Source organism: Corylus avellana, chromosome 2, assembly GCF_965113065.1.
Source record: "Corylus avellana chromosome 2, dhCorAvel1.hap1.2, whole genome shotgun sequence".
NCBI lineage: Eukaryota > Viridiplantae > Streptophyta > Magnoliopsida > Fagales > Betulaceae > Corylus > Corylus avellana.
This window is the reverse complement of record NC_142491.1, coordinates 46,997,041-47,022,437: the sequence shown is the minus strand read 5'-3', so window position 1 is coordinate 47,022,437 and position 25,397 is coordinate 46,997,041. Positions and strand designations below refer to the sequence as shown.

General features: G+C 37.0%; 4 protein-coding genes across 4 annotated transcripts; 1 reads left to right on the top strand and 3 right to left on the bottom strand.

Annotated features, from left to right (window-relative positions):
• Nucleotides 1–947: 947 nt before the first annotated feature.
• Nucleotides 948–4,400, bottom strand: LOC132167119 (putative pentatricopeptide repeat-containing protein At3g49142). Its single transcript, XM_059578017.2, is given in 3 exon segments — nucleotides 948–1,356; nucleotides 1,745–4,175; nucleotides 4,177–4,400. Coding segments are annotated over 2 exon segments (2,118 nt in total). The 5' UTR covers nucleotides 4,291–4,400; the 3' UTR covers nucleotides 948–1,356; nucleotides 1,745–2,171.
• Nucleotides 4,401–4,916: 516 nt separating this feature from the next.
• LOC132167118 (LIM domain protein) lies at nucleotides 4,917–9,319 on the bottom strand. Its single transcript, XM_059578016.2, has 3 exons — nucleotides 6,710–9,319; nucleotides 6,399–6,590; nucleotides 4,917–5,788 (listed from the first exon to the last, which is right to left on the bottom strand). Exons 1-3 carry the CDS (start codon nucleotides 9,037–9,039, stop codon nucleotides 5,215–5,217), a joined length of 3,096 nt encoding a protein of 1,031 aa, XP_059433999.2. The 5' UTR covers nucleotides 9,040–9,319; the 3' UTR covers nucleotides 4,917–5,214.
• Nucleotides 9,320–11,696: 2,377 nt separating this feature from the next.
• On the top strand, nucleotides 11,697–14,928 carry LOC132167121 (tRNA dimethylallyltransferase). Its single transcript, XM_059578020.2, has 2 exons — nucleotides 11,697–12,248; nucleotides 14,664–14,928. The coding sequence occupies exons 1-2, from the start codon at nucleotides 11,836–11,838 to the stop codon at nucleotides 14,767–14,769; spliced, it is 519 nt and encodes a 172-aa protein (XP_059434003.1). The 5' UTR covers nucleotides 11,697–11,835; the 3' UTR covers nucleotides 14,770–14,928.
• Nucleotides 14,929–14,996: 68 nt separating this feature from the next.
• LOC132167117 (ABC transporter C family member 10) lies at nucleotides 14,997–21,034 on the bottom strand. The gene is made up of 12 exons (XM_059578015.2): nucleotides 20,953–21,034; nucleotides 19,397–20,805; nucleotides 18,900–19,220; nucleotides 18,706–18,792; nucleotides 17,999–18,586; nucleotides 17,746–17,910; nucleotides 17,176–17,470; nucleotides 16,881–17,095; nucleotides 16,496–16,801; nucleotides 16,275–16,338; nucleotides 15,969–16,208; nucleotides 14,997–15,467 (listed from the first exon to the last, which is right to left on the bottom strand). The coding sequence occupies exons 2-12, from the start codon at nucleotides 20,777–20,779 to the stop codon at nucleotides 15,355–15,357; spliced, it is 3,777 nt and encodes a 1,258-aa protein (XP_059433998.2). The 5' UTR covers nucleotides 20,780–20,805; nucleotides 20,953–21,034; the 3' UTR covers nucleotides 14,997–15,354.
• Nucleotides 21,035–25,397: the final 4,363 nt, after the last annotated feature.

Genomic DNA, 25,397 nt, shown 5'->3' with positions numbered 1-25,397 from the left:
GATAAGACTTATTGTAAGTTTTTTATGTTTATTTCTATAATGTTGTAACCTCATATGATTAGCTATAATTTATCACATGTAAAAACTTTATCTTTTTTTCAAAAAATGGATATGAAAGATTCCCCTAAAAAAATTTCCAATAAATCATCTCTATATATATAGATTTTTTTGCGGACAGATTCGTTCACATACTACTTTAGTTAAGGCTGGCATTGACAGCCAGAATGGTTTTGTTGGTAGCCTGAATTATTTGCCGTTTCTGTAAACGATCCGACACTCCAGAGCATTAGGCGAAGTTCAAATCCCGACACACACAGCAAAAGGTTCGTTGCTTCGTCAAATGGAGTATAACTGGCAAAAAAAAAAAAAATCTGTAAACAATCCGACACTCCAGAGCACAGGTGAAGTTCAAATCCCAAGACACACATCAAAAGGTTCGTTGCTTCGTTGGCCAAATCACCCTTTTTAACCACATGAGGTGGTTTAACCATCCTAACGTACAGCCACTTAATTAGCAACTTCTTTTGATTTTTTTTTTTGTTAATTAGCCATCACGATTTGAACTATTTACTTAAAGAATGATTTAAATAAAATGTACTGCAGCGGTGCAATACCCACCAAATCTCAATCCTCTTGCATCATCACATACGAAACATATTAACTCTCTAGCTCGAATGATGATGGAATGATGCTACAAGTTTCTTTTGTGTCCCTCTAAAAATAATATAGCTTTTAAAATTATTATTGAGCTTGTGATCGATCATTATTGGATTTTGATCAAATGATATTTTTAAGAGCCACATCATTTTTGGAGGGCCACAAAAGTGACGTGAGAAGGACTTCTAAAATTACTCATAATGACCTCTACAATTACCCCAGAGCCAATGCACCGGATCCCATTAGAATTCTTGCAATTCAACATGTATGGATGAAAGTAGTGTTTAGGATGGAATCAGCAAGCAAAATAGTTGGAAATCTAGGATGCAGAATTATAATCATTTTCTTGGCTACAAAAATAATAAAGATCTGAATTCAAATGCTCTTTTCTCACATTTTATCATCCATCATTATTTAACTGTAAAATCCTTAGGACCTTAGGAGAAATGCTTCTTTGTATTCTGGCATCTATCTTGCATACATGTTCGTTGAGTTGACATGCTCTATCTACCCTTAATTAAATTTGATAGTCAAGGTCAGGTGCAAGAGATGGGGTTTCCATAAGGCAGTCAACTGGACTGAATTTCAACGAAGAAGAGAAAAGCCAGCAGTTTTCTACGCAACCAGCAGAAGAATCTTCGGCCGCATGTATTCTCTAGTCTTCATGAGCTCCAGTTTTCCATGATACACATCTCTTGACTGAAGAAAAGAAAGAGCAAAAGATTGATAAGTAAGAAGTGTAGAATTCCAAAATGGATAGAATAATATTCATCGTTCAGAAAGTTGGCCTGCTTCACACTTTGGTGGACAATTTGTGGCAAACAAAACCATGAAAGACAATATTATGGTGCAAACACTCGCATGGTTTACGCAGTAGCTTTTGATTTACAAAGTAGAATTTGAACCATCAACCATGCTTGATATGCTCTGAAACTTTAGATGGATATCAATGAGAGGATTTGTGAGAATCAAATAGGAAAATTTGCTTATAATGATAGAAAACATCAACTAAACAAACTCAAGTAATAGAAAATTTGTACCAATGGAGAACAGAGTATCAGATCTGTAAAACCCGGAAAAAGCTTACATGTTACCATAACTCTGATTTCTGACCAATTTTTGGTATTTGACTTGGAGTTGTACCCAATTGCAGTCATGCACGTCTCACGCAAAGTTTATGAATTCTACTTCTGCCATCGTCAGAAACTGCCCCTGAGAAATTAGAATCACTCAGACCGCAATATACAGATTCACTTGATCATATATCCAGATAGGAAATAAAAATATGGGAAATATGGATGCCAGGACTTAGACAGTGCAGGTTTCTGGCAGTAGATCATTACATGGGTGAGGATTGGTGATCATGTAAAGGTCAAGAATAACAGCTGCAGCCAGCCAAAATCATCCACGATCTCATGATCTAAAGACTTTTCAGTTTCAGAATCACTGTTATCGACAAAAGGCCTAAAGAAGCTCCAAGCAACAGTGCAAGTGACAAGTACTCCAATGAAGGTTCACCAATAATCACCACATGAGCAAATACCATTCTTGAAATGGTGAAAACGATTAGTATCCCTGACAATTATCTCACGTTCAACTATCTTGGAGATGAGCTTGGCTGCAATATGGCAATCCCCACAAACACGGAGATTCTTGGTAATTCTAATTTGCATCCCAGGCTCGGTGTTCAGTATGGCAAAGACAATAGCCAACTTCTCACTATGAACTGCCAGATGACACTCCTTATCCTCCTCCTCCACATCATGTAGAGCAGAATCAGTCTCGGGAACATAACCTAATTCTTTCATCTTCCCCACTAATACATCTAACTCTTCATATATCTCCTCGGACTGGGGATGTGATTGGTCACCAGCAAGAAAGGTGTGAATCTGATGATTGAGCTCAACGTTGCTGATGCCAGGCATTTTCTTAATTCCTCTACTCTTCATTATTGATCGGATAGTTGTTACGTCTTGCCATCTACCAGCCTTCGCATATATATTGGATAACAAGACATAATAACCCGACTGCTCAGGATTCAGTTCAAAAAGGTGATCAGCAGCTAAAAGCCCAACATTCATGTTTGAGTACACCCGACAGGCACTCAGGAGAGCCCCCCAAACTCTCTCGTTAGGCGCCACTGGCATCTGCTTAATGAAATGGTAGGCCTCATCTACTTGTCCAGAACGTCCTAACAGATCTACCATGCAAGCAAAGTGTTCAATCCTTGGAATTATCCTATACTCCTCAGTCATCAATTTAAAGTAATATCGACCCTCCTCCAACAGTCCTGCATGGCTGCAAGCCGAGATAACTGAAACAAAGGCAATAGAATCCGGACACAGACCTGAGTCTTGCATTTTTGCAAAAAGTGCCACAGCATCACGACCCTGCCCATTAAGACCATATGCAGAGATCACTGAGGTCCATGATACAACATCCCGGAACTTCATTCTGTCAAATACTTCTCTTGCATCTCGTAAGCTTCCACACTTAGCATACATGTCAACCAAGGCATTCTCCAATAACAAATTTGGTCGAAGTTTCTTCCTCTCAACATATTCATGCATCTGTCTACCTAGAGACAGAGCTGAAAGATCCCCACAAGCAGGAAGAACACTAGCAATCGTGACTGCATCGGGTTCTATCCCACATTCTTCCATCTGTAAATATAAATTGACCGCTTCACCAGGCATTGAATTATTAACATACACTGCCACCATCACATTCCATGAAACCACACTCTTTTTTGCCAACTTCATGAACATGTCCTTAACATATGAAACATTATTAGATGTTGTGTTAGTTACAGCTGGCAAAAGGCTAGCCATTGTACCAGCATCTGGTTTTAGCCTCAACACCTCCATTTCTTTACAAACCTCTAATGCCTCGTCAAACCGTGCATTTTGTGAGTACCCAGCAACCATAGAATTCCAGGAAACCACATCTCTGCTTGGCATCTCATCAAGAACTCGCCGAGCCTCCACTAAACAACCACATTTCCCATACATTGCAACAAGACCATTGCCGATAAACAAATTCAAAGCCAACCCGACTTTTACAACAGCACCATGAATTTGCAAGCCAACCCTCAAATCATCCAACCCAGAACATGCTTTCAACACACAAGGGTATGTATAATTATCAGGCTCAAATCCATGGTTAGCCATGGTTTTGTAAACAAGAAGAGCATTGCAGTACAAATGGTTGTTTACATAACTTCTTATCATGACATTAAAGAAAACAACGTTCTTGTCAGGAATTTCATCAAATACTTGGCGTGTGAGACTGGGTTCCCCGTAAGCCGCGTAAGCCCTCATGAGTTTGATGCCAAGCGAAGGGTTTGAGCGGAGACGTTGATCAACAATGATCCTGGAATGGAGTTTCTTCAGGGTTTTGATATCTGGGCATTGGTCCAATATGTTACCGCACAACTCCTCCGTGAGAGCTGTGCTTTTCTGGGTTGACGAGACTAGGTTTTGCAGTTGTCTGGCAATTGAAAAATGGCGGGAAAAAGGATTGATGGACTTCATGAATGGTTGGGTATTTTGAGAAAATGAGGTTCGTGGACAGGGAAGCTGGTTTTACAGATTTGGATTCACATGTATGATAAATGGCGTATCCAAGGTCCATCGTCCTCAATGGATGTTATTATCCTCTAGGCCGTCCTCCTAAGCCTACTACTATCAGTCCCAACAGTTCAATGGGTTGGACTTCTCATCAAATGATGGATGCACCAGTCGCCAGACTCTGAATGTCAACATTGTCAAATGGTATTAACCTAAAAATTAGGGTTCGGATGCTTAACAAAACACTTTTCAACCAAAAAAACAAAAAGCGCCATATAAAATTTTTGATAAATGAAGTTTTTAAACAAAATAAGAATAAAAAAATAGAGGTTATAAGATTGAGTAATGCTAAGAACCATATTTTTATCTTCTTAAATTCTCGTAAAGTTGATGTGACTTTTAAAATATCAAAAGATCAAAATTCAAGTATGATTCATCTAAAATTTAATAATGATTTTAAAAGTCACACCAACTTTAAGAAAATTTTAAAAGAATAAAAAGCGGGTACCTCACATTACTCTATAGGAGTATAGCTTTTAACCCATTTCACCACAAAAAAAATTATTGTTAATGGGACTATAGTGTTTAATTTGTTAAACGACTTGCTTAGGTTCGTCAAATCTCACAAAGTAAAATAAATAAATAAATAAAATAAGTGTTATACTACTACATACACGTACAAAAAAGGAATGGAACAGTATTCATTTTTTGTGTTATTTTTAGTATACAAGGGTTTGAAATACATGGAACTGAGCAAATGAAAAATTAGCTCGGTGATACAGCATATCGATGTTAAAGTAACTAGAAAAGAACATGTGAAATTAATTTACAATCAACGGCAAAATACAACTCTGTTGATCTCAACCACTTTACCACTTTTGGTTGCAATTTCAAGTGGGCTTGCCGAGTTAAATCTGCAAATACTTGGTAGCTAGCTGCTATTAAGTCTTTTAGTATTTTCACACAATTTCTGTGTGAAAACCACACATCAGTCATCCTGAAACAAAGCCTTAGATACAGAACCGCCTGATTGACTTCCAGAGTCTTGGTAGTCTTCATCATCAATGCTGCTCACTCGTGAGCATGAACGTTTGATCCCTGTCATAGGAGTCTCACATACCATGTCATAGCTTACCCTTCGGCGTTGCTTCCTTTTTGACAGCTTCCGGAGAGGATCCGACTTTTGTTTCATCAACTTTGGCTGCTTTGGGGCCCAAACTTTCTGCAAATCAGGCATCCAACTGGTGAAAGATGCAAATCTCCGAGCCCTCTCTCTCCTCTTCTGAGCCTCCATTACTTTGTGAGCATGCTCCTCTTGTTTAATCCCCTGGGGGCTTCCATTCTCATTTTGCAGCAGCTGAAGGGACTCTGCCTCAGTTGACACCGGTTCATTCGTTCCATAATTTTCACCAATCTCATCTCTATCTGATTTTTCTCTCCAGGATTGATTGCTATCCTCGCTGTTGAATGAAGGATTAGCAGATTTATCCTCGTCAGCAAAGAGCAACAAATCCATTTTTGTGTAGATCCTATGAACAACGTCTCCCAGGGTGAGACAGTACCTGAAATTTTGGCATTCAAATAGTACTTTATCCCTCTGCTTTTACTTTCATCTTCAAGTAATAATCAAATGTTTGCACTTGTAATTTTAAATAGAAACAATTCATGATAGTAAAGGTAAAAGTCAATAACTAGTATCTACGCTCCATCCATTTCAAAGATCATATTAATAATATAAAAAGCTTGTTATGAAAAATATAAGTGTATGCTATATTCAATAAAACAAGAAATACATGATAGTATAAGTGGGCCTATAATCTGCAAAGCAGCACCCTGTAATAACAATACAAGCCAGACTCACTCTATTTGGAATTCGTAAACCATTTCTTCTTTTCTATTTCTTCCTTTTGGTCAATCTTTTTTTAGAAAAAAAAAAAAAAAAAAAGTGGGACAGATGGTATTAGAACATGTTCCTAGAAAGAACAATAATATCCTACACAAAGGTGGAAGAGCAGGCACCAGAAATATGCATTTGGTATAGCTCCAAACAATAAATTGGCATTGCTTGTTCTAGGCTCCACAAAGAACCTATGTTTTTCTATAAAGCACTATACTATAGAATGTCAAAATCATTCTGAAACAGTTGATTTATCGATTTGTAGACACATGTACCTCCTTTTTATAGTCTTTCCTACATAATTTTCAAGGCTCCAATCACCAAAAAAGCCTCCCTCCAGATGGCACTGAATGGTATCTAAAAGCAAGCAAATTTGTTTCACAAACTTTTGTTTCAGAGACTCTCCAATACTTGCTCCAACCTCTGATCGCAGTATCTCCATCCGAAACAATATCTGCATTTCATATCTTGAACTTATTAAGGAAAAAAATGTTAAAACAATAGGAGCCAGATTGTTCACCTTAATAGATCAATAATGTGGTGATGCAGAATCAGCGAAAAAAAAAAAAGAAAAAAAAAAGGATACTCTCTAACTATATCCTTTGAAGCAAATCCAGTACATCCTGGATCAGATGCCTGAAAGGCTGGAACATTATTTTTGTGCTTTGCAACCAACTCCTTGGGCTCCCTGAGTAAAAGTTTTGTTAGTTCAGGAACTATGCTACCCCAAGCATCATCAGATTTTACCTCAAGAGTTTGGCTCTCTGAAGGGGATTCGGTTTCACACTTTTGATATAACCAATATATGGATGAGTTCACAAGCCGCTCTGCCAAATCCCCCAAGTCTACTCCTTCAGATTCAAGCCCTTGTTGGATCTTATTGGAAAGATTACTGAAAAAAGCTTCAGAAGTTTCTGACTGAAAGTCAAGAGCAGCTTCATCCTGTATCCTAGTCAAAAACTTTTCTCCAGCTGAGGCAGATGAAGAGACTGGCTGTTCACTTCCTTGATGAAATTTAGTCAACCTATCTTCCATTTCTTTTTGGATATCCTGACATGGCTTGGACGTTTCCTGTAAAATTAGACTACAACAAGAAGATTTCTTAATCTGCTTCATCCAACATTTTAGAAATTTCAACTTCTTTGAGTTATAACATTCCCTGGCAAAGTAAACATCTCCCAAGTCTTGCACAGAGTGTTCAAATGCAGTCTTGCAGAAGGCACTCCATGTGAGGCCTTGAAGCATATTTAATTTCTTCTTATTCTTTTTCCTGTTACCATCTCCTAGTGTTACAAACTTATTGGATGGTGAAGGCCCAGCCAGAGAATCTATGAACCCATTGGAGCAATTCAAATCTACATTGGCTTTGCAAATCTCATTGTCCATCTTCGTACCAAATTGAGCCATATTTGCTCCACCAAAATCGCTTGGCATGTTTGGACGGTAAACTCCATCTTCTATAATACATAGGAGAGCTGAAGAAACTGTAAAAGGCTTGAGAATTCCCATATGTGAATCACCATTGCCATTCGAAACAGAAATCAATGCCCAGTAGCCTTCCCTATAAAGAAAACTCAAGAGAATCTGCCAAATGGGTCTAGATTTTCTCCGCACAGCCTCACACAATTCCATGGCTAGCATGTCAAGAACCCTATCTGCAAAAAAATCACCAGAACTTTCTTTCTGGTCTTTCTTAGAGTCTCCCAAAGATTCACACACGAGAATTGGATCACCTAAATGACCCACAAATTTTCCACACTCACTGTACCTCTGAACAGCCTTAATATGCAGCTTTACTGCCCCATCACCAAAGAGTCCCAAAAACAAGTTCTTCTGTTCACGACCACTTGCTTGTGAATTCATGAGATCTGGAGGATACAGAAAATTATCACATCTATTTCTCGATGACATCTTCAAATCGACCATTTCAAGATCACAGCACTTGCATTCCAACGTCTTTGCACTTACATCTAATATCTCAAGACTCAACTGAGCGTGAAGTTTCCTACAACTATCATTAAAATTGAAAAAATTGGATGAAATTGCAATCTTTGGATAAATCAACCCAAAGGGAACAAGAGCAGAACCAAGAACAATCGAATCGGTCGAGCAAAACCCCCAACCCAAACTCCTAATCCCACTCACAAAAAAGGACCCTGATTTCAATCCAGAACCATCAACCTCACCCTTACAACCATCACCTTCCAATTCATACCTAACATCCACCCAACTAAACCCAATATCCCTGTTAACAAACGCAACGTTCACGTTCTCAAAACAACCATGAAACTTTTCACAAAACAAACCCACATCTTTCAAACACGCGTCCTCAATTCCCACATTCAAGAACTCGGACAAACCCTTGATAGACCTACAAACCGGCGAAAATAAAACAACCAAATTCGACCCAACAACCACAGAACCATTCTCATTACAATTCAAAAGCGTACCCGTTATGGACTCGTCGACCACCGGGTCCCACGCGTAGTCGTGCACGAGCTGGCGCATCGACGCGGCAAGGCACGAAGCCTGGGGCGGCGACAATGGCAAAGGGTCGAAAACCTGGTGGGCATGAAAAAAATCGAGCATCTTGGACAGAGAAAGGAGGGTCGTAGAACAGTCATTGAAGGAGAGCGAGAGGGAAGAGCTGGGAACAAAAGAGTGTAGTTTGGAGGAGGAGAGGAGGGGTGAGAGAGAGGAGAGGAAGGGTTTGAAGGCGAAGAGGGAGGTAGAGAGAGGAGGGAAAGAGAGGAGGGTCTTGGCGGAGGCTATGAGGGAGATGAGAAATGGGGTTGGGTCTGAGAGGTGGAGGAGTGGGTTTAGGTCTATGAGGAGGACTATGCGCTGGGTTTTGGAGTAGTCTGTGATCAGATCGTTTCGATTGGGATTCGGATCTGGGTCTGGGTCCGGTGCCATTGAAGAGAAACAGAGAGAGACTGTGTGGTTAACTTGCGCCGGCGGGAGACAGTGCGGTAACACGCGCCGGGAGAGAAGAACCAAGAGAGTTTGGGAGGCAGTCTGGAGCTGAAATAGGTGGATTTGCAGAGGCTGTAAAGTGCTAACGTGCGCCGTGAGAAATAGTGGGAGGAGAAGATGGGAGAGAAAGCAAAACGGTGACGTTTCTGGAGCTGAGAAGCAAATTGGATGAGAGACACAGATCTTTAGGCGGGAAAGTAAAGTTGGCGGAAACCGACAACATTTTTTTCATTTTGATTTTTAAGACTTGAGTGAAGCTTTTCCATCCTAATTACCTTTCTTATATAATCATTAAGTTACTGGTTGAAATTGTATTTGAGAAATAAGATTTTTAAGTTAAAAATAACTTTTGAGTAAAAGTTTCATTTTAAAATTTTTGCTAAAAATATATTTTGATCATTTTTAAGTTTTTTGGACTCTTAAAAATGCTTTTAATTTTTTTACCAAACAAATACAACTTTTTTCAAACAAACTTTTCTAATATTAAAAACACTTTTAAACGTCTCAAATACAATCTCAACCAAATCCTAAAACCCCGTAAGTTAGATATTAGCAAATCGGTCACCTTTCTTCATGTCATCTTCCCATTTTTTTTTATTCTTTTTCTTTTTTTTCAGTACAAATAAAAAAGGTCAAAGTCCGACTCCCACAAAACAAACCTATGTCTATAAAAAAATTCTGATAAAATACTTTTTTGTGTGTAATAATTAAAATTCTGTTTTTTTTCTTAATAAATAGGGTTAAATATTTTATTAGTACTTAAGTTTGCTCTTTTTTTTTTTTTTCTCACCTAAGGTTCAAATCCGGTCATAAACGGCATAAGAAGATTTTCCCACCCGAAGTTCTTTTTTTTCCTTTTCTTCTTTTTTTTTTTCTTTTTTGGTTTTATTTTTTTTAATTATTTTTAATTTTTAAGACACGTGGCACTTCTATGTGATAACACATATAAGTTAACTACCATTTATGATAAGATTTAAACTCCAAGTACAAACAAATAAAAATGTGCAAATCCAGATACTAATAAATATTTAACTGAGTACTGTTAGGAATTGTACTAATAAAAATGTGCAAATCCTCTGAGTACATAAGTAACTCAGAGGATTTTTATCATCTTAAAATCCTCCTAAAACTAATATAGTTTTTAAATCACCATTAAATTTTAAATGAATCATATTTGAATTTTGATCCAATGATAATTTTGAAAGCCACATCAACTTTAAGAGGATAAAAATATGGTATCTAACATTACTCTATTTAACACTAATAAATAATAATCAGTTATTTTTGCCCTTTTTGCAATTGGGCTACACCCCAAACCCTACCCATTAAATTATTGCTCGCTTGAACTTAGGATGTGAGGCTCCCTTGCTTTCTATAGAGAGGACATGCCCATTACATCAGCTGGTTATATAATTCAACCATTGAATCAATTAACAAAAGAATATAATGATTCATTGGTTGATTATGAAATAGCAATCCCACTTAGCTCCTTATTAAGAATGGTAATTCGTGTTCTTATGTAAGGTTTGAACCATGTTGAGATAGGAATATAAAATAATGGTCAATCTTAATCCGACTTATTTTATTAAACATATTAAACCCTTCAATCTTAATTCTCTAATTTTGTGTTGAGTTCCTATCAAATTTGTAAGTCATGTAAAAAATTATCAGCCCTAAATGTCGCATGTCAAGTTTGAATAATACTAAAACATGATTATAAAACTATATAGATCAACTATAATCTAACTAATTTAATTAAATAAATCAGACCTCTTAACTCTAATTTACTAATTTTATATTGAGTTAATAAATCGTGTTAAAAATTGACACACAACTCCTTAAGTTAGTTATCTCAAGCATCTCTCCCCCCCCCCCCCCCCCCAAAAAAAAAAAAAAAAGACTTTTCCCGGCCGACATGTTATCCAAGAGTCTTTAGATTGTTTGAAAATCTGTAAGTTTTCCTTCATTTTAGTTTTCTCCATAAACAAACACAGACAAATGAAATGACAAAAATTATGAAAAATTTCACTTACTCTCTCTAAATTGTCACCAATTTTACAATGTCTTCTATAAAGTTTAAAACCTTTCAATTTAGTATATTGAACTCTTAATGTTTTTTCAATGTCCTCCATCTGTTAGGATTTTTCATTAAATTCAAACAAAATTTTCAAATACCCCCATTATATATATATATATATATATATAGCAAAGATTGACGCATGCATGGATATTTTTGTAAATACTGTTAAATTCTGACTAACGCCTAAATATTTACAATATTTTCTTTTCTTTTTTAAAACAAATCAGGATATTTTTAAAAATGTTAACAGAATGATAAGATTACAAACAATTGAAAGATAAATATACTAAATTGAGAGAAATTAAATTTTAAGGAGGACAGGACAATTTTCTCCAAATTTTTTTTTTATCAGGCTCCTCTTTTCGTAAGTGTAAATCGGGGGTCCCACCCAACTCCTTAGTCATCACCGTTGAATATCTGCGAACACACTAGTTGAGGTCTGAATGGTCACAGCCCAAAATCTCCCCCAAACTCAAAGAGTGAAGTAGATAATGAAATTCAGCGCAGTTCACTTGAAAGTTCAAAACTTCCCATTTCAGATTTCTGGCTGCTCTCCCTGTCAATAAAATTTCCACACTTTCTCACTTCCCCAACTCACATAAAAAAATACGAAACAGAAAAATAAAAAAATAATAATAATAAATCAGAAAATAAATATGTCCACCATATCTGCCTCCAGATTCTTCAGCATTAGCACCAGCGAACTACTCTATTCTACTGCGACACATCAGAATCGCTCCAAAGTGTCCACCTTTTACCCTACCCTTTTCCCGAAACTCCCTCCCCGGCCCCACCTCCTCACCCAATCTTCAAGAAAGACATTGACTTTGGTTTCCTCAAAGTCATCTGAGGAGGCAGAGGAGCTCTCTTCAGTAGGCCCAGAGGACGAGTGGCTGAAGAAGCTTCCGGACAAGAAGAAGCCCCTTTACTCTCACAGCCTGCCCTGTATTGAGGCCTGGTTGAGGAGCTTGGGGTTTTACCAGAGCAAAGATGACCGGGCCGTTTGGCTTGTGGAGAAGCCGGAGTGGCACGCCCAGCTCTCGCTAGATGTCACTGACCTCTATATAAGGTTGGTTATTCGTTTTGTTGCATTGATTTTGTGATTCCTAACATGGGTTTTCTCTGCTTTTGTTGGATAGTGTTGGGTTGTGCATTTATGTGTTTCTATGCGTGCTTGCCTATGTTATGTACTGTCTATGTATCTGAAATTTATCAGTTTATATATGATTTTGGCAATGTGGGGTTCTGTAATTTTGGTTGGTTGATTGATTTCATGTGGTGTGGGTTTCAAGGTTTAAGAAAGAAAGTTGGGTTTTCTGAAGGATGCTAATTAGATATTAAAATGAGTTTGTAACTGGAGTAAAGATTAAGCTATTTAGTTTTTTAAATCCTCTTAATATTGCGTTATTGCTACTAAGGCATGCATGTATCGTTTAGGAATAATGATACATACTCATCTTTTTTCCCACTTCAATATCACTAGGCTCATGTGGCAATGCTCATCGGCCTTTGAATTAGTCTTTATTAAAAAAAGAAAAAATCTAAGGGTTATGGGCGCCGCCACATCAGCTCAATGGTGTTGGAGTGGGATGAGAGATGAGTGTTTAGAATTACTCATTGTTTACAAGACCAAAGGAACCCCTAATTCGTATGTGATGATTGAGATTTGCTCTGGCTTTCGTTTTTTTTAACTGCTCTTGAAATGATATGAATATTATCTAATTTTTCTTTTTCCAAATCTAAGTGCACTGAAGTTGGAAGCTTTTCGGACACAGGCATGGTCTATTTATTCCGTTTTATAATTTGATGATGACTAGTTCTAGAGTTTGAAATGGTTTATAGGAAGGAGGTACCTGGAGATTTGGAGTGAATCGGCTGATATCCTATCATTTGTTAATTAGCAGGTATAGGTTTATCTCTAATTGAAGCATTGAATATTAGGATTTTCTTTGTGTGTTGGGTGGGAGTGAAAGGGAGGGCACAGAACCATAAGAACCACAGAATTTATTTAGTTAAACGAGGTTGCGATGTGCTGTTTCTCTAGTCATGTAACTCCTATGTGTAGCACGTCAAATTTTGAGATGACCAAAATCACCAACAAGCTGCCTCTAGTTCTAGCCACTTAACCATTTTATGTGTATTGATTTTAAAACCAAGTCAACCAAGTTAGATTAGACAACGACGATGTCTATGTAAGATAGGAAAGACCACTCGATCTCTTGCAATAAAATTGTACTTGCCATTAGATTTGTTGTCTGTTGAAAACTAAGTTAAGACAAGGGACAATGTCTGGGTGTAGCTAATTAATTATACTAGGCACAATGTAAGATTGGAAAAAATTGTATTAATGTTTAAATGGCATTGGAGTTTGGTTGAAACCTCTTGCAGAACTGCACTCGTTACTAAGTGCAATTATCATTCAAAATTCTGTTGGCTTAGTGGCATGGAAGTATCCACTTGACCCTGTAAGTATTTACTCTGTCCAGCTACTAGGCATCATGCTGTTTGATGCCTACTGTGGCTTGGCCTATGCCATGTGGCTTATTAGATTCAATGCATGACTACCAACTTTGAATCTTTTCTAGCTAAATATTTAGTTTGGATATGATGGGAAGCATCATATGCTTGCTTGGTTGCAGATACTTTTTTATATTTTCTGAAGTAATATAGCTAGTAGAGCTGTCCTGTTATTGCTACTGCTAGACAATCTTACTTTGGCTGCATAAAGATGATTAGTCCCATGTCTATAAAAATAAGATTGTTGACAGTCATCCGGTAATTTTGCCCTCCAATCCTCTTCTAATGGGCCTGTGAATTAGCTAATAAAGTCATGGCTTCATTTGATGGTTTGTCCTTAAATGCAGTGGAAATGTAGGAATTACAAGTCATCGCTAATTATATTTACTTTTGGGATGGATAACAACTAAAGTGATCTTCTGAGAACTGTTGCCGGCAAAATACCTGTCAAGGAAATGGGAACAATTTTGGTGGTAGTACTGCCCACTTTTGACAAAGGTTCTGGGGAGAGACAAGTGGGAATGTAATGAGAATGAGGAGCGCAGAAAGTTTGTTTTCTTATTTCATTTAAATTTAAGAGAAAAGGGGGTTGACTGAAATCTAAGATCTCACTTGCATTGCATTTATGGTTGGCTGGCAGATATTGTCCAGAAATCTCAGCATGCATCAGTTCTTGGATTGGGTTGAGCCTGCCCTCTCACTCTGTGTATGTGTGTGTGTTTTGGGGAGGGGGGAGGTCGGGGTTCTGGTTTGGACCCTTTTTGGTTCAGTAACATGCATCAGTTCTTCAACCCTATTGTCAAGCCCTAGTATATATATTGAGAGGCTAAAAAATGTGTAACCGTATCATGCTCTTCCACTATCTAAGGATTATGAGAGAAAAATAGGAGTAAACTTGGAAAAGTAATTTACTTTTTGATTTGATTATTATCACTGTTCTGGACCTTGAGAATTGCATTTGATGCAGATATCTAAAGAGTGGACCTGGGAATCTTGAAAAGGATGTTGAGAGGAGATTTAGTTATGCATTGAGCAGAGAGGATATTGAGAATGCCGTGCTTGGAGGACCTTAACTTCAATATTGATTAATCTTGCCATCATATTGTTTATCTGCTTAATTTATTGAGTAAGTTCCCTCTGAGAGTTGATAGTTCTCAATTTTCTATTTTCTCATCGCTGGATGTCACATGAAACTGCTGAATTATTTAATAAAATTACTGTTTAATTGGGAACATGGCCATTATCGGTCTCTGAGACTTGGCTAGAAGGTGGATGCCACCACAATGCATCAACACCTATCGTCTTTGTGGCTCCTCCAAAATTTATGGACGTCCCTGCAGTGGGAAAACCCATAAACTCCACAAAGATGCGTTGAATGCACCTGTTCAAATCAAAATGGTGGAGAATCCTGTTCATAACAGTGGAGCTCTTTTATGTTTCTAATAGATATAGTTAATTATAACTGTTGCCTTCTTTAGAAAGAGGGAGCATGGCATTTCAATACAACTAGATACATTACACAACCTAAAACATGGCCTGTCAATGCTTTTCTTTTTCTTTAGAGCCCCACTGAAGTTTTTTTCCCCCTGCTTCCCACTAAAAACTTTTTTTTCTTCCCATTTTTTTTAAAAAGTCTGCATAAGAAGTTATTGTTAGGTTCAATGGGGTTCTGTAGACTCAGAACGGGACCAGTATTCCTTCACAAGCTGCCCAAACAGCGAATCTTCTCTCTTCATCAAGTTCATAGGTGTATCATACTCCATTACTTTTCCTGAAACAGAAATGAAATCGTTTCCTTCAAAATTCAAACAAAAATATTTTAATATAAAGTCATTTGCTAAAAAATCTATTTCACTTTCCATAATTCTGTTTGGATTTTAATTTGTTTGAATGTACATTAAGCTCAGATATTTCATAGTGTTGATTGACCTCTAGAGTTTAAGTAATTCAGTGGACTTATAAAAAAAAAAAAAAAGTAATTCAGTGGTAGATTACAATTCCCTTTGAGGAACAAGTGTTGATCATCTAGAAGGATTGCCTTTGCATTTTGATTATAAATGTTGTGAGGTCAACTATAGCAAAGGATTAGGTAGAAAAATAGAGGTGTCGGTTCTGTAGTTGTGGATGAAAGAATTTCAGATAGGAGACTACCTAACATCACTACTAAAGGAAGTTATCCTTTAGTAATGGAAGTTTTCCTTAGACAATGGTTCAAGGAACATGCTCAAATATAGGGAGTTAGATGAAAGGTTAAATTAATTTATTAACTCACCATCTCTAATAGCAAGAACCATGGTGCAATCCATCACGGTTGGTATCCTGTGCGCTACTATGATTACAGTACAATCTGCAAATTCAGTCCGAATAGTTTTCTGCAGAATCATATCAGTTGCATTATCAATGGATGCAGTTGCTTCATCGAGCACCAATATCCGACTTCTCCTCAAAAGCACACGCCCTAGACAGAAAAGTTGCCGCTGCCCTACGCTCCAATTCGATCCATCTTCCACAACTGAATAACATGTTCATAGTTATTAAAGATAATTTTAAACTCAGCAAATACTGCAAATTACCTTACCTAAGGCTTCTAGGCCCTTTCCTTTATCTTGAAGAGCCTCTTGCAGCTGACACTTTTCAATAACCTTCAAACGGAAACTAATATCAATTCATGCATATTTGCAACCATGCAACCATGCAGAATTAGATAAGAAAAAACAAATTCTACTTCATTGTACGTGTTTTGTTATAGTGGAAGATCCAATTGGTACTTTCAGATAAGGAAAAGATTCTAAGTCATACCTCCCAGATTTCTTGGTCAGAATATTGAGACAAGGGATCCAAATTGTATCTCACAGTACCATTAAAAAGAGTAGGATCTTGAGGAATTATTCCGAGACGTGACCTAAGATCATGAAGTCCAATTTGAGAGATGTCAATGCCATCAACTATAATCTTCCCTGCAGCTGGCTCCACCAGACGAAAAAGAGCACTTATGAGGGTAGTCTTCCCACTGCCAGTTCGGCCAACAATACCAATCTTGTGCCCTCCTTCAAAAGTGCAATTTATCCCGCAAAGAACGAGAGGTGCATTGGGCCTATATCTGACCTGTTCTCATATCAACTTTCTCAGTATGCTAAACTTTTGTTTTTATAGTTTTACCATTAAAGCAATCAATAATACCCACCTGCAAATCTTGTATCTCCACTTTACCCACAGCCGGCCAATACGTTGTTGGGCGGCTCCCTTCTATTACTTGAGGGGCTTCACTGGGAATATGCATGTATTGATATAGCCTTTCTACAGAAATGATGTCATTTGCTATACTGCAATGCTTTTGAATTGCACGGACAAGGTTATTGCTTAAGGAAAGACCATAAGAAAGTGACATCCCCATGAGTCCTGTCAGTAGTTCGATGTCAGTGTAAACTACTAAATGACTACAGTGGTCATGGTTCCAAGAACAACATTCCAATACTCACCAAAGCTAAAAGTTCGGGGAGGAAGCAAAACCATGCAAAGTGCTGCAGAGGCAAGAACAACTGCACTTATCATTTCTATCCATTGGGTCAACCACTCATTTGCTGAAAAGTTGTGAAAAGAAGGACTAGCATTGGTGTCAGTGAGGTCAAGATTTTTTGCAAAGAACTTGTCTTCCTTCTCAAAAGCCCTTATTGTCATGGCTCCCGCTAAAGACTCAGCTAGATGACTTGCTACTAAGGACTTGGTTGTGCCATTTATCCTCATCAGTTCTTTTGCAGAGGCGAAGTAGTATCTCTGGCGAGAGATAAATGTCAGTTTCCAAGAAGTTCACAAGTTCTACATTATTACTCTTGATTTTAGCAATATGACTTTGCTGATTTGACTTAAAAGAGTTTAAACTGGTACTGATGGAAAGCAATTCCAAAGTCCAAATTTTGTCCATCATATGAGTATCATGCAGCCAAGGATGATGGTTACAAATTGCCTACAATGTTGTTGATTTATATGGCATAAAAAAGAGAAGTGCTACCAGAGAATGTTATTCAAGGAAGGACCTCTTGCTGTATTACCTGCAAGCTAATTGCGAGATAAATCATTGGTACACAGACAAATAAGACCTGCCAGGTGACAACGGCTAGTACTACAAGAGCAGAACAAACATTTATGGTAGATGAAACTGAAAACATAAGGCTGAGCGGGACATCGAGATCCATGATACTCAGATCAGAAGATATCTGCACATAGTGACAGAAAGCACATAAAAACATTAGTTTTAGGCATTATACGATAGGGACATTAACATTTCATGTTTGCCGCGCTTACCCTGCTAAGTATCCTTCCCAAAGGTGTGGAGTCGTAGAAAGACATGGGTGCGTGGAAAAGGGAGTCTAATAGCTTTGAAAACAAAGATTTTGAAGATCTAAGACCCATAGCAAGTGTACAAAGACATCTGAATATTAAAAACAGTACTGAGGCCAGTCCAATCAGCAAATAGACCAAGACCAATCGCGATGTGCTAACATGGGCCTTATCAACTTTACGAGCCATCCAACTGTTCTGTAATATCAGACCAATCGCAAATAGAAGGTGAGAGATACTGGCCATGGTGAAGTACAAGAACCCTTTGCTCTGATTCAGATATTGCATGTAAGGCTTGAAGCCCGTGTCTCCTATTTCTCTCTCTTCTTGCTGAATCAATTGATCACTTTTACATGCTTTGAGTTTCTTCTCTACGTATGCCTTTCTAATCTCTCTGGATGATGTTCCATGTCTATGGGCAGAACTAACGGCTGCAAGCCTTTCAGAGCCGGCCGTCTCTTTGTGTGCGTTAACAAGGTCCTGAAATTCCTTGCTTGAGGCCAATAACCGATGGTAAGGACCTTCCTGTAGGATTTCCCCATCTGACATGAACTGTGGATAAAATAAAACTCACATCCATTCATTATGATGAACTCATAAAAGTAATATCAACAATAAATTACAAAAAAAAACCAAAAAACAAAAAAACAAAAAAAACAGAGTATACTAACCAAAACAGAATCGAAAGCAGGCAGGAAATCAACTTGATGGGTCACGAGTAAGACTGTCTTCCCAGAAAGCGCTCCCAAAACATATTCCTGTTAACGGTTTTAGTAAGCTTACGCTTGGAAGTCAGTAATTGAACTTCAAATAAACAGTAAACAAATACTGAAGACATGGAAGGTGTTGGGAAAAATGCGATTACATTGAATAAGCTCATAGCAGTATGTGCATCCAAAGCACTGAATGGATCATCTAAGAGAAATATATCAGCATTTTGATAGAGAGCCCGAGCAAGTTGAACGCGTTGCTTCTGACCACCACTCAAGTTGATTCCTCTCTCTCCTATTTCAGTGAGATCACCAAAAGGAAGCAACTCAAGGTCCTTCACCAACGAACACCTCTCCAATGTTTCTCTGTATCTTTCACTATCCATGACAGACCCAAATAAAATATTCTCCTGTATTGTCCCATTCTGAATCCATGCTGTTTGAGAAACATAGGAAATCTTCCCACATACTTTAATCTGTATATTCAATAAATGGAACCATTCTACTTAGTTAGAATACTTAACCTTTTCCAATGTAAGATGGGGATAGGAAGTGTTGGAATACATGGGATAAGAGACAATTCTCACAATGTTGGGATGTATTTTGTAACTAGAAAAAGAAGTGAAAGAGCAGTAGCAAGTTAGCAACTTACAGTTCCCTGAATCTTTGGAACTTCTCCAAGAATTGCTGCTAGAAGGGTTGATTTGCCTGAGCCAACTTCTCCACATATGGCCACCTTTTCTCCAGGTCTAACCTCCAAATTTATGTTTCTCAGAGTGGGCTCTGATGAATTCTCTTCCCAGGAGAATTTTGCCGACTTGATAAAAATGGAGTGATTCACACTCTCCATGTTGCAATCGTGCTGGACATGTGCACTCTGCAGCTCTGGTGCCTCAAGGAATTGTAAAATGCGTGCAAATGCAATCTTTGCTTGAACGAACACCCCCAATACATCAGGAATATGTGAAATTGAATCCTGAACGAGGCGAAAAGTTGCTACAAAGGTGAAAACATTATTTGCATGTAGAGGAACTCTGAGGAAATAACACGCTCCAAAAGTAGCAGAAGAGACCAAAACAGGAGTTGACCAAAAGAGAATACTGTGATATGCTCTCTCTGACTGCACTGCAGATAGCCTTTTGTGTTCTAACTTCCTTAAATTTTCTATAACATTCTTGAAATGAGTTTCCCAAGCATACAGTTTTAAAACCTTCATGTTGACCAGAGCCTCAGAACTTGCCTTCAGTCTCTCATCTTGCGCCACCATTAGCTTAGACTGAAACTTATGCTGTATCTTTCCAATTGGAATATTGCAAAGCACGGTGAGAATTATCACTACCAGTGCTGCAATTGTTGCTAGCCCCACTGCATGGACAAGAATTGCTAAAGCAAGACATAGCTGGAGGCCTGTCGTCCAACTCTCATGGAACCAAAATGGAAGTTCTCCAATTCTATAAGCATCTACAGTTACATAGTTCATTATCTCACCAGCTGAGTGCTTCAACCTAGCTGAATTGGTTAATCTCAGTTGCTTTTTATAAATGGCTGCAATTAGCAATGATCTCACTTTCAGGCCAATAAGCCTGCTTCGGAAGAACCATTGCCTCTGTGATATGGATTCTATGCTCTTTATAAATAAAAATGATATTGCCAGCAAGTGTCCTTCGTACTTGAAACTTTTTTTCCCCTCACCAACCAATATGAAGGAGTTCAGAAGTAAGGGGCCGGCAGACGCTGTAAGAATCTTTAACAAAGCAAAACACCCAGTTAAGATGATTTCTTTCCAATGGCACAAGATTATTGCCTTCAAAATTGATGGTTTTGCTCTTTTTTGCTTATTCAATTGTTCCAAGAACAGCATATAACAATTTTCTGCTCGATCTGCCTCGCGCAACTTGGGCATATCTTCATCCTCAAGAGTTTTCTTCCTGCCTTTTTTCATCAACGGATTTAACCACCAAAACGACATTCTGCTGAGGAATCTAGCTTTGGCAAATGGAGTAACAAGTCCAACAGAATCTCTTTCAACCTTCATCTTTCAGTTCTCTTGCTCTTCAAACTCTGTAATGCATACAAGAACGGAATTGTGTATATATATTAGAAACTTGTCAACCAAATATTTACTCTACACAAAATATATACTGTGAACAAGAAGTCTCAAGTGATTAGATGCATGCAAAAAATTTATGTTTATGACTGTGGACATACCTCAATAGGCCTAAGAACAGCTTTGGCGCAAAAGTTCCAAGTGAGAGAACCCAATTCAGCTTCAAATTCTACTGCTTCTAAATTTAAGCATTATACCATCTTTCTTCAACCTTGTTTTCTATCATAATTTAAAGGAGCTGAACTCAACCGTCTCACTAATAATGGTAATGTTGACAATGACACTGATAATGAATCGTGCACGGGACTAAGTTTTGATTTGTGTTAAAATGGAAGGCCACTAAATGAAAACAACTTTTAGCAAAATAAATGGTGTGAGAAGTCTCACTTACTAGTTTGTTGAAGAAAAAGGTCCTGGAGGACCACCAACATTAATAACGATGTTGAGAATCTTGAGATAATGTAGGCCGTAATGGAAACGTATCGTGGCCTGTTTTGGTGTTTGTTTGAGGAGCCTTAAAAGTGCATTTAACACTCAAAAAATCTGTTTGAAAAAAAAAAAAAAAAAAAAAAAACCTGTTTGATAAGAAAAATTAAAAGCGCTTTTAAGGGTCCAAAAAGCCCAAAAAATGGCTAAAATGCACTTTTAACAAAAGTTTAAAAATGAAACTTTTGCCAAAAAGTATTTTTTGACTTAAAAGCTCTATTTTTTAAACACAATCTCAAACATGCTTTTAGCCTCATAGACTCAAGTAATCAATTATCAGGATATTCTCTGTTATGGATATTCTCAAATAACAGAAAAAGCGATTTAAAATCAAATCACAGTAATTTGAAGTGCGATTTTAATGAATTGTGATTTAAAAATGCAGGCAAGGGAGTGCTGACCACAATGATTCAGGTTTTATCTATTGGGGATTCTCTACCCGACCTATCAAGTTGAGTTTTTGAGTTGATTTTAAGTCGGAATTCCACTATAAAATATCTTGTTCTTTGATGAAACAAAGGATAGTGGCCCGGTGGCATCAGATTTCCCAACATAAAAATATTTAACTCTTGAATAGATTTAAAGGTTGGTGATGTTGCATTGATGAATAGATTCTTAACTAGGTAGTTTCATAATCATTGAGCAATAAGCATTGAGATCAAAATAGACATGAACGATATAAAAATGGAATTACTGTTTGGGAAGGTGGAGAATTACAGAACGGAATGCTAGAACTTTGAAGTGGGATGCTGTCATGGCTCACGTCACCTTCTTTCTATCTCAATTCAGACATGAGAATCATGAGATCGAGTAGATACCACATATAATGTTCTGCAAGTACTTTTGTTTTTGAGAAATGAAGTGCCTCTGTCGTATATATCTTCTATTAGATGTTGGTGTTTTTTTTTTTTTTTTTTTTGTGTAAATTATTAGATGCCACTAGAGGGGAGAGGGGGATTCGAATTAATGACTTCCGCTTCATTAGGCGTGGTTTCAGCTGATTGAACTACCTCTCGGGGACAATATTCTAATCTAATCTAATATCTAATATCCAATCTACTATCATATATAATTGGGGAGTTTTAAACAGGAGGGCGACAAATGGCATACTTAAATAATTGTGACATGTGTCCCTTAAGTTAAAAACAATCAAAAATTACGTTTAATGCACCATGTTTCACACTTTCACTCGAACACTGCTTCCCCTTCCATTAAACATGGTAAAATTACCGTCTTTAATTACAGTTTAAAACATCACATACTACAAAAAACGAAAATAAAATTATCTTCGTCAACAAGGTTCTCTTATCTTTCTTTTTCTTTTTGTTCTTCTTGAGAAAAGAAAAAAAAAAAGGTTCAATTTAATTTGTACAATTTTTTCCTATCCAAACTTTTTCAGTTTGTTTTGATTTCAATATTTTTTTCAAATTAAAAAAAAAAAAATGTACAAACACATACTAACAAGAAAATCATATTTGCAATTGCAATTCATTTAACTAAAAATATTTACACAAACTATTTGAAAACAATATCCCTGAAAGTATAGTAATATTTGTCTTGATTTTTATTTATTCAAATTATCCTAATTTATCATGTTTGTAAATATAGAATTAATACTGAAACTATTGCTTTTTATTTCTGTAGGAAATAATTTACAATACGTCTTTCTTCTTCTTCTTGAATTTTTATTTAATACCTTTATTTTGTTTTATAGCATTAATTGCTTAATGTTGTTAGTGTACGTTTTTCTCAATAAATTCCCTTGCTATATAAATATTACAATTAATAAATTGAATTGTTATATAATTATATTCTTTAGTTGAAATATGATTCAAAACAATGTCACTTAAACTATTGTTATATTTATCTTAACTTTTTTTCAAAAAAAAAAAAAATTCCTATCTATCATGTTTGTAATGGCTAGAAATTGTCTTATTCATAGTGGTGCTTATCCGGACCCACAAGTTTGTCATAAAGCCATTTTTTGGCTCTATTCAAAAGGCATGGGCTGATTCTCAAAGCACTCCTCTCCAGTGGTCCCCTCCTCCTCATGGGTCGTTTAAAGTGAATTTTGACGTTGCTGTTCGTCCTAACTTCAATGTGGCTTCTGCAGTTTTGAGTAGTCATAATGGTTGGATTTTGGCTGCCCACACCCAGTAATTACCTCCCTCTAAAGCTTTTTTTGGTGAGGCCTCTGCCACCTTGCTTGTTGTCCCCTTTATTGTTGTGAAAGGCGACTTCCTCCTTATTATCTTGGCCATCAACCAATGTCACATCTTCTTGGATTGGCCTTGTGCTCTTGTGATTGTCGACTGTCGCAAGCAGCTCTCATTTTTCAATTCTTGGACCACTTCAAAGGTCTCTAGATGTGCCAACACCCGGGCACACTCGATTGTAAAATAGGTCGCTTCCCACTTAGAGTTTAGAAGCATTCTCGATAGCTCTCATTTCCTTTCGGCTTTAAGAATTAGGAGTGGCTAAGACCCTCTCTTGTAATTTGTTTTTGTGTTTTTTTGTTTGTCTTCTTTTCCTTTTCCCGAAGTTGAATAAAATAAATAAATAAAAAAAGGAAGTGATTTAATTTCTTTTATTTCTTTTCATTATCGTTCTTACTTTTTATTGAATTAGTATCCTCTCAATTTCATTTAAACCAGAAAATATTTTCAGTTAGTTATAGATGATGGGTATTTTTGTCATCTCAAAGAGTAAAAGACAAAAATACTCATCCATTATAACTAACTAAATATTATCCGGTTCATTTGAATTGCATATGAGCTAGTTCCATTCGAATTATTATTTAGTTCCTTTAATTTTTTTCTAGCATTAATTTCTAACAATTAATGCAATTTTAGGCAGACTCATCAATTTAAACGGATCATATGGTAATGGCCTGGTATTACAATTATCCTTGCCGTTCTTACTTGCATTCACCGGCCAGTTCCCTATCTGTGCGATTTGCTCGTTGATCGACGGAGACAAGGACTAGATATCCTTTGCTTTATCTATCCCACTCTAAAAGTAAAAGATATGGACCTGATCGAGATGATGACAATGGTGCCAATGACCCTGCAAGTGGTGTTGCATAACATCAGCTGTTTCCTTCAATCTTCATCCATCAATGTTCTGCATGTGGGTTTATGGGGAAGAGGGAAGAACTTGTAGATTCCTTCCAAGGCTCATCTGCTCGGTCGAAAAGATGGAGTCTATAGGAGTAACCATGCACCACCAAAAGCAGTGGCTTTCTTCCATTATCATTCTCTTTTTTCCTTTTTCTTTTTGATCGTTTGTGTCGATGATTGTAAGCTTTTGTCGATGATTGTAACTTGTAAGCTTTTGATTATAGAAAACCTTTTCAGCATTCTTTTTCTGAAGATAGAAACAGACCTCTTAGGTCTCATCCACAAAAAGATGATAGGAACTCAATGGTTTCAACTTTCTATGGATTCAAAATTAAAAAATAAAATAAAATAAATTGAGAGTTTGGAGGAGATCAAATCACTTTGGAAGGATCAATGCTATGGGCCTAATATTAGTATTGTATTTTATAGGCGTTTAATAGGTGCTTAGTTGTCATCCACTATGTTATTTACTTATCTTTTTTCTTCTTATGTATATCTTTTGATGTACCTTGTTCCGGTGGGTAATGCTAGAATGACTTTAGTATTTTTTTTTATTTTTTAAATATGATGTGACTCTTAAAATTATTGATAGATCCAAATTTAATGATTATTTCAATTCAATACTAATGCTAAATTAAGTAAGAGAGTTATTGCAGTTTATCTTGAATTTCAAAACTAACTTAGGAAAAGGATAGATAAATGCCACCATAATGGTTCAACATATATGCATAGCTGGCTCTTCAAACGTTTTTCACGAGTCATCATGGTTGAATAAACCTATCTGCATCAGGTTGATGGTGAATGCAGTTCATAGAAGTGGAGCAGCTGTTTTGAGTTTCTCATGGTTCATTGCATTCTCAATATGAACCACTCATATCAAGATTGGAGACATCTAAAAATCAAAATGGTCGAGAATGTTTTGTTCATAATAGTGGGGTTCT

Excerpts from the sequence above, each read along its gene's own strand:
- LOC132167117 (XM_059578015.2), bottom strand. The coding sequence starts at position 20,779 with ATGAAGGTTGAAAGAGATTCTGTTGGACTTGTTACTCCATTTGCCAAA. Across the intron at positions 17,911-17,998 it reads TGGGAAGGATACTTAGCAGG|ATATCTTCTGATCTGAGTAT; the intron begins GTAAGCGCGGCA and ends CACTATGTGCAG. Across the intron at positions 17,471-17,745 it reads ATCTCGCAATTAGCTTGCAG|AGATACTACTTCGCCTCTGC; the intron begins GTAATACAGCAA and ends ATCTCTCGCCAG.
- LOC132167118 (XM_059578016.2), bottom strand. The coding sequence starts at position 9,039 with ATGGCACCGGACCCAGACCCAGATCCGAATCCCAATCGAAACGATCTG. Across the intron at positions 6,591-6,709 it reads TCAAAGGATATAGTTAGAGA|ATATGAAATGCAGATATTGT; the intron begins GTATCCTTTTTT and ends AATAAGTTCAAG. Across the intron at positions 5,789-6,398 it reads GGAAAGACTATAAAAAGGAG|GTACTGTCTCACCCTGGGAG; the intron begins GTACATGTGTCT and ends CCAAAATTTCAG.
- LOC132167121 (XM_059578020.2), top strand. The coding sequence starts at position 11,836 with ATGTCCACCATATCTGCCTCCAGATTCTTCAGCATTAGCACCAGCGAA. Across the intron at positions 12,249-14,663 it reads GTCACTGACCTCTATATAAG|ATATCTAAAGAGTGGACCTG; the intron begins GTTGGTTATTCG and ends CATTTGATGCAG.